This window comes from Stegodyphus dumicola, chromosome 5, assembly GCF_044657685.1.
Source record: "Stegodyphus dumicola isolate Sdum_Otavi_A_Nest chromosome 5, ASM4465768v1".
Classification (NCBI taxonomy): domain Eukaryota; kingdom Metazoa; phylum Arthropoda; class Arachnida; order Araneae; family Eresidae; genus Stegodyphus; species Stegodyphus dumicola.
This window is the reverse complement of record NC_140772.1, coordinates 85,458,764-85,472,659: the sequence shown is the minus strand read 5'-3', so window position 1 is coordinate 85,472,659 and position 13,896 is coordinate 85,458,764. Positions and strand designations below refer to the sequence as shown.

General features: G+C 35.1%; 1 protein-coding gene across 4 annotated transcripts in view; it reads right to left on the bottom strand.

Annotated features, from left to right (window-relative positions):
- LOC118191664 (tRNA (32-2'-O)-methyltransferase regulator THADA-like) overlaps positions 1–13,896 on the bottom strand; it is a 155,563-nt gene that overhangs the window by 89,176 nt on the left and 52,491 nt on the right. For all 4 annotated transcript variants that reach the window (XR_015041156.1, XM_085816842.1, XM_085816843.1 and 1 more), the window contains 2 exons: positions 9,654–9,763; positions 9,346–9,521 (listed from right to left, as the gene is read on the bottom strand). Coding sequence is in view for 3 of the 4 variants with exons in the window: in XM_085816842.1 (XP_085672968.1) it covers positions 9,346–9,521; positions 9,654–9,763 (286 nt within the window). In the remaining variant the exon portion in view is untranslated. The remainder of the gene's footprint in view (positions 1–9,345; positions 9,522–9,653; positions 9,764–13,896) is intronic.

The following is a 13,896-nucleotide window of genomic DNA, read 5'->3' as shown; positions in this document are numbered from 1 at the left end:
ATTCTGGTTCCTTCCAGAGATCTGGAAGGAAAACTAGTTTAATGAAATGTTACAGAATGATATTGCAAATAACATATAGAATATACTTTTCTTAACATTCTTATTTCATTCATGACTATTTTAATTATCTCTCCCCGTGCTCTCTGACATGTGTTGTAAAAGAACACCAAACACGTATGTGTTTCTGTCTACGTGTGCCACACTTCCTCCTACAATCAAAACACTAACGTGTTAAAATTCAACATACGAGACCTCTTAACACACCCTAATTTCAACTCTAGACCCTGAGGTACTATTCTGAAAGTGGCTAACTCTAAAGTGTAGCGTCAGAGAGCCTAACTACATCATTCAACCTTCAACACATATTCACCATGATTTAATCTTTACAGTCACACGAATAACAAATTTTTAACATTACTTTCACTTTTACCATATCACGGTATTTCTTAACATTCAAAATAACAGTTCACATGTATACAAGAACATATCAACATGCCGTTAATTTTACACATTTGAAAACATACATTAGTAGTACATTGTTAACTTCTATTCTTTTCAAAGCAAGTGCCAATTCTTTCTACATTGAAATAATACTACATTTCAAAAAGACTTTCAGACTAAAACTTCTTTCTTGCTAGAATGTTTTAAATAAAATTTATACAATAACTTTTTACAATATTTAAGTCTTTACACAACGCTATTATACATCAACTTTAGTTTTACGCGCGAGTAATTGAAAAACATAATAAGAAAATCGGTCACAACTCCTTTCTCACCCTTTTGGCGATAAAGGTAGACCTCGCATGAGGTAAAACTTCTTGAAATCTGCCACTTGCAGTAAGAATGAAAGATTAACTTAAGTTTGTAAAGTAACATAAAATTTTACTTATCTTTGTAATATTCAGACATCCTTTTCTGGGCCCAGTCTTTAAAGGTATAGCTGATAGTAGCTTGGTTGATCCTCCTTCTTGTACGGGCTCGCCCTTCAGTGCTTTCCTCTGGAAGCTTCCGTTTTTCACCACTACGGCCACCCTTGAACATCTTCCTTCTGTCCTCTGCTTGTGGTCTTGGCCGTTTGAAGGCAGCTGGTCTTGGTGGAACCGGGAAACTTCTGTCGTGATCCTGCTTCGACATCGTTGTTGGCCGTTCAAATTTTTCTTGTACTTTTTCCTCCGCCGCTGATGGCCCTTCCGCAGCTGGGGATGTTCGTGAACTCTGTTTTCTGGACGGTGGAACGGCTTCTTTTTCTTTTTACCTTCAGTTTTTCCGCGGGGCAATTTTCTTTTCACTTGCTTCTGTCTCTCATTGGCTTGCACTTGTACTTGTCGTTTTCCCACCTCTGGAACTTGTACCAGCGGTGTCTGCCGTACCGGATCCTGCAAAAGATCTGAAAAGATTTTCATTTTATTACGATCGAAGTAGGGTTTAATTTGATCCATATTTGCGGAACAGGTTTCACCATTTCTTGCCTTTAACACTACAACAGCGTGAGTTATTTTTTCTATAACATATGGTCCTTCAAAGCGTGGAAAAAATTTGGCAGTTTTATCTTCTGGTGCTGAAGAAAGTGAATGCTTAATTTTTAAAACTTCATCCCCTACTTTATAAGTTACTCCCCGTCGTTTCAGATCATAGTATAACTTCTGTTTTCTTTGTGCTACTTCCGTATTCTTTTTTGCTTCTTTTATTAGTTTTTCTATATCACCCATTTTAAATTCTGGGGCTCTTTGTTGCACATAAAATAGTTTATCTAACGGTGTTATAACCTTTCTGCCTAGAAATAACTCAGCAGGAGTTTTGCCCGTTGTATCATGTTTTGCGGTCCTAAGGGCGAAAGCAAATTCATTGACATAGTTATCCCAGCTTTCATGAAAATTTTTAACATAACTACGGATAATTTTCACTATATTTCTATTGACCCGTTCCGCTATATTTGATTGCGGCCGATACGGGACCATTTTTAAATGACGTATGCCCAGTCTTTGACACGTCTTCAAATATATTACTTACAAATTGAGGACCATTATCCGATATAACTTTTAGGGGCGCCCCGTATTTTAAAATATATTTATTTAAAATAGAATCAGTAACTAATTTCGCGGAGGCTCGTTTTAAGGGAACAATTTCGGTCCATTTACTAAAATGATCAACCATAACAAGGAGATAGCGATTTTTATTTAATTGACTTTTTGGGAAAGGGCCCAATAAATCGATGCCGATTATTTCATTTGGAAATTCGGATTTAATACTATTTAGAAACCCGGCCAGGCGGAAATTAATATAATTAACGGCTTGACATGTTGGGCAGGACTGGACATACGCCCTTGTTAACTTTTGCAGTTCAGGAAAGTAGACTGCCTCGCGTACGCGTTGGATAGTTTTTCGAATACCAGCATGGGAAGCTAAAGGGCTGTCATGGAGCTCTTGCAGGATATTTAATCTAAGACTAGCTGGGATAACAGGTCGAAATTCGTTGTTGGAATTCGTAGTTTTTGTGTAGAATAATAGACCATCTATTAGTTCGTAATGGGCCGCCCTATTTCTTATCGCCACAATATCTTGGTGGCTAAAATTTTCAGGATCCTTCAAATACTCATAAATACTTCCAAACTCAGGATCCTTACCCAGTTCGGTTATTACAGTTTCTCGGGAATTTATTGTACACGCTGTCAGCATTGCAACTTTTACGGTATTACCCTGTTCGTCTAATTTAATTTGTGATAGGGCATCTGCTACGATATTTTCCTTTCCGGGGGTATGCTTGATTACCAGATTATATTCTTGCAGCTTGAGTGCCCATCTTATTAACCTTGGGGATAAATTTTTCCCTGAGTACAATCTAGTTACCGCTGCATGATCAGAATATACTGTTATCGGCGCCTTTCCAAAATAGACTCGGAACTTTTGCACTGCTAACAGAACTGCAAGTGCCTCTCTCTCGGTCGCGGAATAGTTTCTTTGTGTTTGATTTAAAGTTCGGCTAAAAAATGCCACGGGCTGCTAATTTTGCGAAAGTACCGCTCCTACCGCATAATCCGAAGCATCCGCAGAAATTTCTAAATTTTCATTCTTTTCAGGAAATTTCAACACAGGGGCTTGCGTTAATGCTTGTTTTAATTTTTCGAAAGCACTATTGGCTTCGGCAGTCCACGAGAATCTTGCCTTTTTCCTTTTTAATTTTAACAATGGCTCAGCGATAGCCGCAAAATCTTTTATAAAGGACCTATAATATGAACAAAGTCCTAGAAAAGAAGAGAGCTTCTTTGCCGTGTTTGGAGTCGGATACTTTTGTACAGCGATTATTTTTGATTCATCTGTCTCGATCCCTTTTTGCGATATTTTGTAACCTAAATATTTTAATTCAGGGGCTGCAAATTTGCACTTTTCGACATTAACTTTTAGACCGGCCTCATTTAATAAAGAAAACACCTGTCTTAAATCCTGTATATGTTGGTCGAGATTACCACTAGTAATAATGATATCATCTAAATAGATAAATGTGGACTTTCCAAGAACAGGTCTTAACACAATGTCCATGCATCGCTGAAATGTTGCTGGGGCGCCTGAAAGGCCAAACGGCATTCGCAAAAATGCATAAGTGCCAGACTTGGTTATAAAAGCAGTCTTAGGCACGTCCTCAGGCCTGACCCCTATTTGAAAATAACCATTCGTTAAGTCTAAAGTCGTCATAAATTTGGTTGATTTTATGTTCCTTAAAATTTCTTCTATGATCGGTAACGGATATACCGGATATTTCGTTATGGAATTTAATTTACGGTAATCAATAGCGAATCTCCACCTTTTTGGATGCTCCAAAGGATAATCATTATTTTTCTTACATAAAACCACCGGACTAGCATAACTACTTGAGATAGGCGTTATGATCTTTTTACGTAGCATATCGGTAATATGCCATTCTATAATTTTTTCCTTATTCTTATCATACCGGTATGGTTTTTGACGAACCGGCAATGCATCTCCGGTGTCAATACTATGGTTAGTAACCTGAGTAAATCCTGGAATATCACTAAATAAGGAAGCAAATTCACTTACCACTTGTCGGATTCTATCTTGCTCGTCATTAGGCAGGTGGTCAAGATTTAACCTTGGCGGTTCAACCTTTTCTACACGCACTGGTTTCATCGTCAGCTTAAGGGACGCTGCATTAAAATCCAGTGTAGCTTGTGCGTCTGAAAGAAAGTCTATTCCTAGGATTAAATTTGCTTGCGAATTCTTTACTATAAAAAACATCACCTTTACTTGTTCGTCCTTGATACAGATGTACAAAGGTACTTTACCTACGCACTTACATTGTTCTCCTTGCGCCGCTAATACTGTTGTATTATCCGCATTATATATGCGGTATTTGCGAAAATACTTTCTAAAAAAGACTTCTGCCACACAGGAACACTGCGCGCCGGTATCCAGGAGTGCGGTGGCCGGGATATTATTTACCAAGACTTCAATCTTCGGAAGAGTTAAATTTTTCACCATTACTGTATTTAACTTGTAGGAAGAGGGGTTTTCGTGGCCTTCGGATTTCCGCACCCTCTCGTCAGCAGAAATCCGTTTTAGTTTAAATTATTTTTCCTTTCGGTGCTTTCCTTCTTTCTCCACTGGCCTTGAGACTTTTTTCCTGGGTTGCTATTGAACTGTCGACGTTCACCGGCTGTTTTTGAATGCTCGGGTTTCCTTGCCCACTGATTCGCTTTTTCTCCGTAGCCATGTGCTTGAGTTTGCTGTAGTCTTGGCGTACCAAATTGGTTTCGCTGTTGATATTGGCGTCTTCTTTCGACGTCCGCCGTTCTTCTACTTTCAAACTGCATTGCTAGCTCAAATAACTTTTCCAGTGTAGTCGGATTTCGTAATTCAATAAAGTCTTGCACTTGGGGTAGTAACCTCGGCAAAATCACTTGAATTATTTCAGGATCCAGACGGTTTCCATACAAGAGCTTGAAAACGTGAATTTTTCTTAAAATAAAGCTCGAGAGGTTTTCCATTCTTTGTTGATATATACTGAAAAGTTCTGTTTCTAATTTCGCACGATCCCTTACAACAGGGAAGGCTTTTAGTAGGGCAGTCTTGAAATTTTCGTAAGTATAGGTGGGACTTCCTGCTTGACCCAAGAGACTTCTGCCGATACATTTGAACCAGTTAAGCGCTTGGCCCCTCAAAGCGCTGGTAGCTAAGGTAACTTTTTGAAACTCGTGCACGGGGTAGAGCATGAAGTGGTCATCCAATTTTTCCAAAAAACTGGTTACCTGTGAGTTTCCATTAAACGTTGCTTCTGGTTTCATCGAAGCGCGCATGGTCTGGACGATGTACCCAAATCCTTCCAGGGCGGCAGCTGGCATTTCTGGATTCTGAGCCGTTTCTGCAGGCAGCACAGGTTCTTCCTGAAACTCGGCCATGGTTATTCTTCGTCGGGCGCCACTATCAGGTTCACTGTTTCTTCTTACCTTCTTCGGAAACATACAATGACCTGACTAGAACAGAGAGCTTACTAAAGCTATGTTCACTAATTGTAGTAAGTCGACAGGATACAGACGAAGGGTATACAAAATCCTTTATTTTTCTTTATATACAATGACTTCCGTACTTCGGAATACAATGACCCTCCACTCGGGGTCTAACGTAAAAGATATCAAAATAAAACTAAACTCTAATTTAACTTTAGAATAATACACGTGGAAGATTGGCCTTATAATAGCAGGAAGCGTATGTAGCACAGAGATTGTGAACACTACAATACGTTTAATTTATCAAGAGGATTAAAACCTCTGGCCTGGAAGGCAAAGTAGCAACTGCGTAACTTCTAAGGTAAGCGGCCTGCTTCGAACTCACGGCTTCCTCTCTTCTGCTTGGCAAAAAGGCCATACTTAAATACTTGGCGTTCGCCAGACAACTTTGCATAAACTCCTTCACGCTTATAATTCTGGCCGGAAGTAGAAAATAAGAAGTGATAGTAAAGATTTAAAATAAAATAAACGTTAGTAAAACTTAAGATCCTTACAAGTGGTTCGACGTGTAGTTTTATCTTTAAAGATATTTAAAAAAATTAAATCTCAAACCACTTTGAAAGTCTTTTTGGTATATTCTTTTGGCAGTAAAGTTCTGATACTTTTAATGTCATAAAAATTAGATAGAAAAACAATGATGACCCTCATCTCTTTAGGGAAGTTGAGTTGCTAGAAATTGAAAATATTTCATCTGCACATACATCATCTCCAAATGCAAATTTATCAAATAAAATTAATACTGAAAGGTTAAAATTATCCAACTCTTACAAGGAATATCAAAATGATAAAACTGTAATTCTTAACACTGTAAGGGGCTGATTACTATTATTCATTTGTTACAGGAGAGGTTAAATATATTAACAAGGAACTCGTTGCAACTGAAACTTTTATTTAGGTAGTGCTTGTTGGGCAAAGGTGACATTGCATCTTTTGATTTCCTTACAATGGAAGCAATTACTGAAAAAAAAAAAAAAAAAAAAAAAAACCTGATTTTTGAAGAAGTTAAAAAAATTTTGGCAACTGGAAAATTTAAGGGCTGGACCTGAAACAGGAACTTCTAATTCATTAGACTGCAAAACGTTACTGGGTTTCAAAAGTAGTATTGAATATTAAAATAATCATTAAGAAGTTAAATTACTTTGGTTAGTGTTGAGTTTTGGCGCATAACTCAGCGGTTATGATGCACCAAGTGTAGGGTTATATATGCAAATGTGGAAGTACGGAAACAATCGCCAGAATCACACAAAAGTACTTCTATGCAAAATTACAGTGTAATTGTGTGACATAATTGAGTATAAGAAAAAATGAAGGTATGAAATAAAAGGGCAGCAATGGTTGAAATTTGAAAGCTATGTTTAAAACTACTCTCTGTGTAGAAAACACTTGTCTAAAGCTGGTTTATGTTAAAAGACCAGACATAGTTAAAATTTAAATGCTATAATACATTTTTATTGCTTTTAAAAACCTGTATTAAAATGGGGTTGTTCTCCAATTAAATTCATCAATGTCAGATTTGTTTTATGAAAAAACTGTAACCTACGAGGATTAAAAAGAGGACAATTAATTAAAATATGTTCAATGGATAAAAGAGAATTGCATGAACTGCATATAGGTTCATTTCCTCCATTCAGTAAATACTGATGAGTTATTCTTGAATGACCGATACAAAGGCGAGTCAATAGCACTTCCTCCTTATGATTTCTATTCAATTCCCAACACTGCACCTGGCTTTTACATGTCTCAATTTATTGTTCACTTGAGTCTCCCATAACTTCTGCCATTTATCTAACATTCTGCTTTTGGTGACCTTCTGAATATCTCTAAAGGGAATAGACGGGTGGATACTTTCAACAGGCAATTTAGCTGCAATATCTGCTAATTCATTCCCCTTGATTCCAATGTGTCCAGGTACCCAGCAGTAAATGATGCTGTAATCCTGATCCTTCAAACTTTGATCTAGCTTAGGTACTTCTCAAACTAAAGGGTTGTCATTATTATAGAAGGTTTCCATCGACATTAGGGCACTTTTGCAATCCATATAGATGATGTATTTCTTGCAGTGTTGTCTAGAAATATATATCTGAGCATTATAGATGGCAAATATTTCTGAAGAAAAAACAAAATAGGTTTCAGGTAGCCTAAAGCTTTTCGTAGTATCAGAGCGCACAAATGCTGATCCAACTTGATTGTCGGACTTTGATCCATCCATATAAATTACCATGGAAATCTGATGTTGAAAGATTCTAAATTTCATGATTTCATTACCACTCAAAGTATTATTTGGAAATTTAGAATAATTAAACGAGCCTCATTTTGAGAAGGTTTCTATGAGCATCTCGTAAAATCTCTATGTTTTGATGAGGAAAATACTTGGACGAGTATTCCTCACTTTTGAAGTACTAACAACAATTGCAGCAGGAATAAAAATGGTTTTGAATAAGAGACTTTTGATGTATCTTAATGATATAAATGAACCCCAAAAGCTGATATCATTCAACCCTCCTGATTTTGGACAAAAAGGACTTTAAATATCCTTTATATTTCATCAAAATAAATAAAAAAAGCTTTTTGGAGTTTCTCTGATATGAAGAAAAATGTAACAGAGAGAGAGAGTTACTTCAACGACTTTGGAAAAAGTGGAAGAACAGTATTTGCCAGACTTAAAGACTATATGCATCATTTGAAGACTCCTAGAACATCTATAGATTTAAAGATAGAAGAAGTATTGATTGAAGGATCATCAAAGTCCAAATTTCTGTGAGATTTAGCAATCATTCAAGAACTGTTACTTGGAAGAGATGGGCACATATGTGCATGTGTTGGCAAAATGTATAAAGGATTATATAGAAAAACTATTCAAATTTTGCACCTGCTAGAAGTGATTGATAAACAATAGCAAAACATTGTACTTTTTTGTGTGTGTCAAATCATTGAATTCAGAGAATTTGATTAATAATTCCTTTCTTATTAATGTATTTGTGTTTCGTATTACTGTAATTCCATTTAAAAAATTTTCATGTTGTGATTTGTTTACTTTGCATTTGATAATTTGTAGTTAATCTATTAACTTGTATCATTTCAAGTTTGAGCAACTAGTTTGTAATATAGAAATTTGTTTATATTGATATTTGTTTCCTTCCTGCAGACTCTTCTCCACATGTCACGCTCATAGTTCTTTTTTGTGTTTTGACTCCTAATGTGGAATTTGGAACTTTCAAATTGAACTGTGTGTATGATGCCACAGAAAGAAATGTTTGATATTTTCTTCAAATAATTATGTTTGATATTTAATAATCTTCTTTAGATTCATATACTGAGGATTCTACAGTGATTTGCACTTATTTATAAAAATATATGTGTGTCTGTATCTTAAAAATAAGTACAAGTCCGACATGTCTTCCGAGTTCCTTTAAAATTAGAACCTTGAAAGTTAGAATTTGAAAAATACCTTGAACCATAACACAACATTTTTTAGACATAAGTTGAATTCTGAAACAAGTTCATGCACCAGTAATATATGATGCATATATTAATAATTTGAAAGCTGGTTGCAAAATAGCCAGAAAAAGGTGACAAAAGCAATTACAAATTTAAATTAACTTGATTTTAAATTAGTTTCACTTACTGAATAAGAGCAGGAATAGTTATCCAAAAACAAATAATTATTTAAAATAAAATTATTTCAGTCTTCTAAATAGTTATTCGCAATAATCAAACAGCTACTTAAGTTATTTTTAGGTAATATGTTTCACATTGGACTCAAATTTTAATAATTAGAGAAAGAAATTTACAAATACCTAAGCAAAAAAAAAAAAAAAAATCTTACTTTACAAATAGTATAGAGTAAAGGTGAGCACCACCATCATTGTTTCTGTAATCAGGATGATTACACAATGTATGAGCATAATTCAAAAGATATTTGCTGCTAAAGTAAATGTTTTGATCAGAAATAGTAGACCAAATGGAATATTCCAATAGAAGATCAGCAGCTAATGCTCGAATCTGACAGTAAAGTGAGAAAAAAGATTTAATGAAACAATAGCAATGCATATAAAAGATACAGCCGTACCAAAAACATTTATAAAATAATAAACAAAAGGAACAGTACACAAAATATAAAAAGTAAAATATTACCTCATCAGTATAATCTGTTAAACATGGAATTATATTCAACAGCAAATTGTTTTTGAAAAAATGCCAGAATTCATGATTTTGAGCCCATTCAATAACCAAGTTTACATTTTCTAAATAATAAAAATTAAATGTTCTTTTAAACACCATTTACAATTAATAAAATAAAAATGATTAATAATATACACATTTCTTTTAATTTAGAATTGAAAAGATAAAATCAAATCAAAATTTATTAGAATAAGGTACTTTAATTACATTAGATTTCAAGTGTTAAGGGAAATATATTTATGCAGATAAACTGTAAAATAACCATGAGTTTCCAATGACGGAATCTGGTAAATAGAAAATCTCAAACGTAAAACAGCAAATAAGATATTAGTAAATCCTTTGATAATTTTCTTCCATTTTTTTTCACAAATTTCAACTTTAAATTTCACAATATATATATATATAAAAGAAACTGATAAAATATAAAATTAATATAAAGAGAGGTACACTATCTAACAAGAAGGCACAAATTTAAAAAAAAAAAAAATTCGAAAACAAAAGCTTAGAAAACAAAACTGAAATAAAAGTAAATTAATACAAAAATGCATATAGATCTATACCTATCTATCTATACAAAAATATGTAATATATAATTCTTATTTTAATTTGGTTATTTCCTCTTTTCATTCTAAAAATAATAACATGCTTATAATAAATTTTCCTGAAATGTGTCATCTCAAAATTAATCTTGGCAATATGATTGTTATATTCATAATATACTTATATATTGGTAAAATATATTTTACTTAATAATAATGTTAAATTTTGCAAACCAAAACCTTAATTGAATCAGTATATGTAAAAAGGAATTATGTAACATTTTGTGCAAAATTAAGATTAATGGTGGGAATGCATCACTATACTAAGCTTACACAAATTGTGTAAAAATTAGGTTCTGAATGAAATGCCTATAGGGTGAAACAGGAGGTCATAATTTACAAAAGCTGTTAAAAGAGGCATGTGCACATTCACATGACCCATTTTTACTTTGTAGTCAGAGCCCCCTACCTTGTTCCTTAGTCTGTGATCTCTATTCCCATGGGCTGATTGTGTTTATTTGTAGCGATCGACAGGAATATCAGATCAGATCCGTGAACCTGCAGACTTCAAAATCCCAAAGAATAACTCCAGGACAGAAGAGTAGTTAGCTCCTCTGGCGACTAGTTCAAGAAAAGATACGGACAGAATTGCCTCGGGTCAAGTTGCATTTCAGGGGATAGTCTTTAACCCTCTGAGCGTTACGGGTTTAGTCTTGAAATTTCAAAGTTCCTCAAAATGTCATGAATAAGTGATATTTTCTTGATTTTAATTAAAAAATGACTCTTTCATTTTGTACCTTGATTCCTTTTCTTCCAATATTCATCCAAACTGAAATCAGATACAATAAAAGCTAGCAGAGATTTTCATGCATAATGAATGTGGAAGGCAACCTTCTGTACGCAATTTCCCGGCCTTAAATTAATGTCGAAACAAAACCTAAAGCGTGCAGATGACCAGTGTGCAGCTATCTAAAGTTGTTTTTTCAATTTATTGCTTGCCTCAGTTAGAGCAGTAATGGTGTGGTTACTAACATACCATTCATGTATGAGAGCCTTTCTCCAAGAGGATTTGATTTCTGACTTGACCTGTGAAGATTGCCCTCTCTGGCCAGTCCATCTGCTATCTCATCACACCAAACCTTCACATATGAAAGCACCCATTGAAAAAATATCTTATTATGGGCACACAAGCAACCCAAATGCTGGGCAATATTCACGGTAGTTTTGTCTCCATGTTTCCACCACTCAGCAAAGTGTGTACAAAGCAAAGTGAGCAACTCTGTACAAGCAACACAAAGTGTACTCAGCAAAGTGATACAGCTCTGGTGATTGTTCAGAATCCAGATGTCAGTATTGACTCCCACTGCTGCCCAGAGAGTATAGTCACTAGGGAAGCCTACTGCTGTACCAATGGGCACGGGTTCAAATCCCAGAGAAGGCATAGATGTAAACTGTCTATCCCTTCACAGGAGATAATGATGGCCATCTATTAGGTGCCTCCATAATAAAATGACCTCTTTGTTTCCAGCCTTAGTAGTGGCAAAAGCCTAGAAATGGCTAGTGCCAACCATTAAAAAAAATATTGACTCCCACATTGACACAATAACTCAAAGCCTTCACAACAGCAATGAGTTCTGCCCAAAACAAGAAGCAGTAGTCAGGGTTTCTCCTACAAATCCTAATTTCATTCCCCTGAGTAATAAATATTCTGCTACTCGAGATAGTGCCATCACCCCTGCTATCATCAGTATAAATCTGTAATGCACCAATGAGAATTTTGTGAATAACCTCCAAGGCCAGCTGTCTACGAAAATCAGAGTGATGCGCACCTTTGCTAGTATAAGATCAAAGTTCAATCCTAAAGAAAATTTTACCACTAAATGTCACAGTAAATTCTGTAGTTTATCTAGGTTGCTCATAGAAATGGCCTAATACACCTGGACACCATATTCATGGATAGGTAACAATGCATGTGCTTCTCATGGTCCAAGTATCCGCACCCCAGTCTCTACAAGATATGTATTTTAAAATTTTGAGTCTCTGTTTACCTCTTGAAACCAAATTGTCAATATCATCCTAGCTGAGAATCTCCTGATCCAAAATATACCCCAAGTATTTGGATATTTTTCACAATTCATTCTCCTATCTCGAAGAAAGATGTCAGGTTCTAGATTGTACAGATGTATATTGGTGGTAAAAATACAGGAAACAGATTTTGAGGGACTGAAAATGATCTAGTATTCCACTGCAAAATTCTCAAGATCTACGACTTAATATCTTCCTGAGCAGATGTGAGACTTAGAATTGCTGCTACAGATAATTATATCATCAGCATACAAACCCATACATCAAACCCATACTTGAAATTACTCCCAGCCTTAATTCCAGAAATAAAATGGGAGAACAGTGTGGGGCTAAGCGAAGATCCCTGGGGAATACCCTGGCTTAGTCTGAGTCTTCCAGAAATGCTGTCTCTAAGCTTCACTCTAATATACCTGGCCATTAAAAATTCAACAAGGCATGATATTGATTTTCCTGATATTAAAATTGCTATATAGTTTACAAAGAAGTTTGTTTTCCCAAACCCTGCCGAAGGCCTTGGATAAATCAAGATGGGCAATTACAGTGTCGTTTGTGGGACTATGATTCTGAGCAACCCTAACCTTTTGACTAAAAAATAAAACCTGATCCATTGTGCAATGTTCCTTCTAAAACCATACTCTTCAGGAAAAAGCAAGTTGTTTTGATCAAGATAATAAGACTCAGGACAATCTTCTTCATAATCTTGCATGAAATACTAGTCAAGACTTGTAACTGTCTATATCATTAGCCAATTTTTCCTGTTTTCTCATAGGGATGATAAGGGCATACTTGCAGTCTCCAGGAAGCTGTCCCATGTTCCAAGAAGTGTCAAACATATCAAGAAGACAGTTTTCCCCAAGGGTTCAAATTAGCCAGCATGTGACCACAAATTCCATCCAAACCAGGCTATTTGTTAAAACCCATACCATGGAAAGTAATTTCCATTTTCTCACAGGAAAAATCCTTGTTAAAAACTGTATTACCACTGCAATTACAGCAACTTTTATGAATAATATCTGTGGCTGATCTTGTATTCAGTTTGTCTTCAGAGCTAAAAGAAAGCCAACTTTCCCTTTAATAATGTCTACCCAGCAAATCTGATTGTTTATATCATAAATATACATTTTTAGCTTACTTGTGGGACTCTTTCCAATAATTTATAATGGAATCCGATTCTTCTCAATCAAATGAAATCTACGAGGGTGAAAATGGCAAAATAATCAAGATCTTTACAAAACTAATATAATAATTAGCCCAAGAGTGACCAGAAAGAGCTATGTAAACCAAGCAGGTAAAAATCTTTATATACAAGAACGATTGCAATGTGGGTAATACTAAAGAAGCTTGCTTTTTTGATGATTTCTATAAAATTAACATCTCCCTAGAACTGTCATATTTGAAATATGTAAATTTTGCATTCAGCAAATCAGAAATATATATAATTTTTTCTTTCAGAAAAAAATCCGTAATTTAAGCATTTCAAATCAGGGCATTCTAGAGGATTTTTTTCCCCTTATGCACTTCAAATTAGGATCATTTGGGGATTGTTTTTGCCTTTGTGGAATTCTATATAG